Source organism: Priapulus caudatus, unplaced genomic scaffold, assembly GCF_000485595.1.
Source record: "Priapulus caudatus unplaced genomic scaffold, Priapulus_caudatus-5.0.1 Scaffold1361, whole genome shotgun sequence".
Classification (NCBI taxonomy): Eukaryota; Metazoa; Priapulida; class Priapulimorpha; order Priapulimorphida; family Priapulidae; genus Priapulus; species Priapulus caudatus.
The window spans coordinates 29,974-32,956 of record NW_014578422.1 but is presented as its reverse complement, the minus strand read 5'-3'; the positions used below and the strand labels follow the sequence as shown (position 1 = coordinate 32,956).

Genomic DNA, 2,983 nt, shown 5'->3' with positions numbered 1-2,983 from the left:
TCTCTCTCTCTCTCTCTCTCTCTCTCTCACTCTCTCTCTTCTCGCGCTCTCGCTCTCTCTCTCTCTCTCTCTCTCTCCCTCTCTCTCTCGCGCTCTCGCTCTCTCTCTCTCTCTTTCTCTTGCTCCCTCTTCTCCTTCCCGCTTCCTCCCCTTCCCTGTATCTCCGCCTGTCTTCAGCCTGTGCTCACACCTTGTGCAGTTGGTGCCATTGCTCCCACTCAGTTAGCTTCTCTTGAAACGCAGCACGCGCAGACTTCTCCGCTCCCAGAACCACGGCATACCCTGAGTACCTGTAACAAAACACAAGCAACCATGAGACACGGGCAGACGCTGGCTGATCCAGGGTAGGGGGTCATCAGGGTCATGCCCCCTGGCGGGACAGTGTGACCACACAGAGACACACGTACTTCCCTGCCGGTCACTTTCTGTTAGGAAGATTTTGACGAGCGAATCGACTATAATTTTTACTCAGCGAACATTGATGAACAATCAGCTATATATTTATTTTTGTTTCATGTATTTTAATATGCGTCTTTCAGAGCTGCCGAGTTGCTGCGACCAACACTGCAAGAACACAGAATAAAGTCACGAATACCATATTTGATACTGTCATATAATTTGCCGCTAGAGTGAAAGTGCTTGCGAATATCTGCTACCATGCTGATAGAGAATAATTTTCGGACTTTGTCACAAGATAGACTAGTATAGTAAGCTGATAGCTAGATAGCTGATGAGCTAGTAGATATAGTAAGCAGATAAGTAGTGTGGCCGAGTTTGCCATCGAAGAAAAAACTTGTGACAGCTGTGATATCGAAAATAAACTAGTTCAGTTTTTTTGCGAAGTAAACATTCTGTGGATACCGATGTGATAGTTTTACAGTCAAGTGTGGCTGAGAGGGTCTATGTCCCCCAAGGTACTGCCGGAACGTACCCTGGTACTATCTAATATGCCGGACCGTACCTCGCCTACTCCACTAACGAGTCTAGGGAGTCGCCTACGTAGTACCCTAACCCTAACCCTAACCCTAACCATATTAGATAGTTACCAGGGTACGTTCCGGTATACCGGACCGTACCATTGCAGGGTACGTTCCGGCAGTACCTTGGGGGACATAGAATCTATGAGCTTAAGTGTGTTCATTATAGCGAGATTTCATGTTGAAGCTTACGCTAGCATTATTCTACTGAATGTCTGTCGTGGTGCAAAAATAGGGACTTACTACGGTACCTTGAGACAGCGCTAAATTTATGGTTATGGTTAGGGTATGGTTTAGAATTAGGGTTGGAATTAAATCTAGGGTTAGGTTTAGGAGTACGCTCCAACAGTATACACACATGGAGACATGGACCTTTTCAGTTCCAGCTCGATCCCAACACGACTAAAGCGTGACTACACACGTCATGTAGTGACGTCTAGAGTTAAATATAGATCTGCATAGTAGATGTAGACTATAGATGTATATAGATTTAGCGCCGATAAGGTATAAGTACTCCAGTTATCATGGCCAGCACACTGATTACTACGTGTGCGTCACAGTGCGTGTACATGTATGCACACACAAATATCTGATAGTTATGAATTAGGTTTGCGTAAATTATCCAGATCAACCGGACGAGGCAGTTCAGATTTTAGACTGACCACCACGTCCGCTCATACGACCCGCTGACCGTGGTCTCTGGTGATGGAAGGACTTTCGGGTACCGTCTAGCACTGACGGCGTGGTGCTGTACCATTTACTAACAGCGACAGACGTTACGTGAGCTAACATGAAATAACAGCAATGGAAGAAAAAAACGATCGCAAAACCCGCTTTCTAAAAGAAGCAAACCTGCTCTCCAGCAACCATGAAGGTTTGCAGTACTATTGCTACCGCACACGTGCCCTGCAGCCTAGCAATGTGACTCAGCGCGTGTATGCAGAGAAGGCAGAGTGCGCGTTAGCTCTAGAACTGTAGCCCTCCGCTCCGCCGCAACGCTCTAGAGCTAAGTGCGCGTGTACTCGGAGAACGGGGAGCCTTATCAACCGGCGAGTCAATAGACATCAGCAGCGCTAACAACAACATCAGGTTCATGGTGAAACTACTAACTACCACAGCACAAGCAGTACACTGACGACGGCGGAAGAGTGACACTGTGACTGCAGCAGCCGAGAGAGAGACGGATAGAAAGAGAGACGGGAGAGAAAGAGGGGACGAGACAGAGAGACGGAGAGAGACAGCAGACAGGCAGCCAAGACAGAGACAGAGAGACTGACAGACAGACAGAGAGCAAAGGAGAGACAGACAACCAGAGAGAGAGAGATAAACGACGCACATACCCCGGGTCAGATACCAGAGGAGATGCCAGCAAATACCCTGAATCAGATATCACAGCAGACAACGTAACAGAGGACAGTGAAGACAGCTGATCAGATATCATAGCAGATGCCAGCACCAGAGGACAGTACACGTCACTGGATCAATCAGACATCATAGCAGACGACGACACCAGACTGCCTAGATCGCTGGCGGTTGAACGGAGGAACGTGTAGCAAGAAGATCTACACGAGCTAACAGACTCGAGCGACAATGCTGCGCCACATTTCCGCGCCACTCGGGCGCCACCTACGCGCTCCACTTCCGCTGCCGTGCCGCCGGCAGACGACCCGCGCTGCCACACGAGAGGGCGCCACCGCCGCCGCCGCCGCGTCGCCAGACGGGGCCGCCGCCGCCGCCGTGCAGGACTTTGACGCGATGCCGGGCTACAAGAGCCGCCTGGGGCGCCTGTACACGTCGCTGCGGGTCGCCTGGCGCGTCTCCGACCTTCACGAGGTCGCCGAGGAGGACTTTGCGCGACACGGCGCGCGCACGATGCGCTGCGACGTCGCGTGGGAGCGCACGGTGCAGACGTGCGACCCCGCCGCCGCGCGCGACATCTTCCGCCGCACCGGGCCCGCACCCGCAGCGCCACAACATGGCCGCCTGGCTGCGCTACCGCGAGATGC

At 51.7% G+C, this 2,983-nt stretch overlaps 1 protein-coding gene across 1 annotated transcript in view; it reads right to left on the bottom strand.

Moving 5' to 3' along the window:
- LOC106816372 (serine/threonine-protein kinase SMG1-like) overlaps positions 1–2,983 on the bottom strand; it is a 49,263-nt gene that overhangs the window by 16,756 nt on the left and 29,524 nt on the right. The window contains exon 8 of the mRNA XM_014820970.1: positions 191–290. Coding sequence (XP_014676456.1) covers positions 191–290 — 100 coding nt within the window. The remainder of the gene's footprint in view (positions 1–190; positions 291–2,983) is intronic.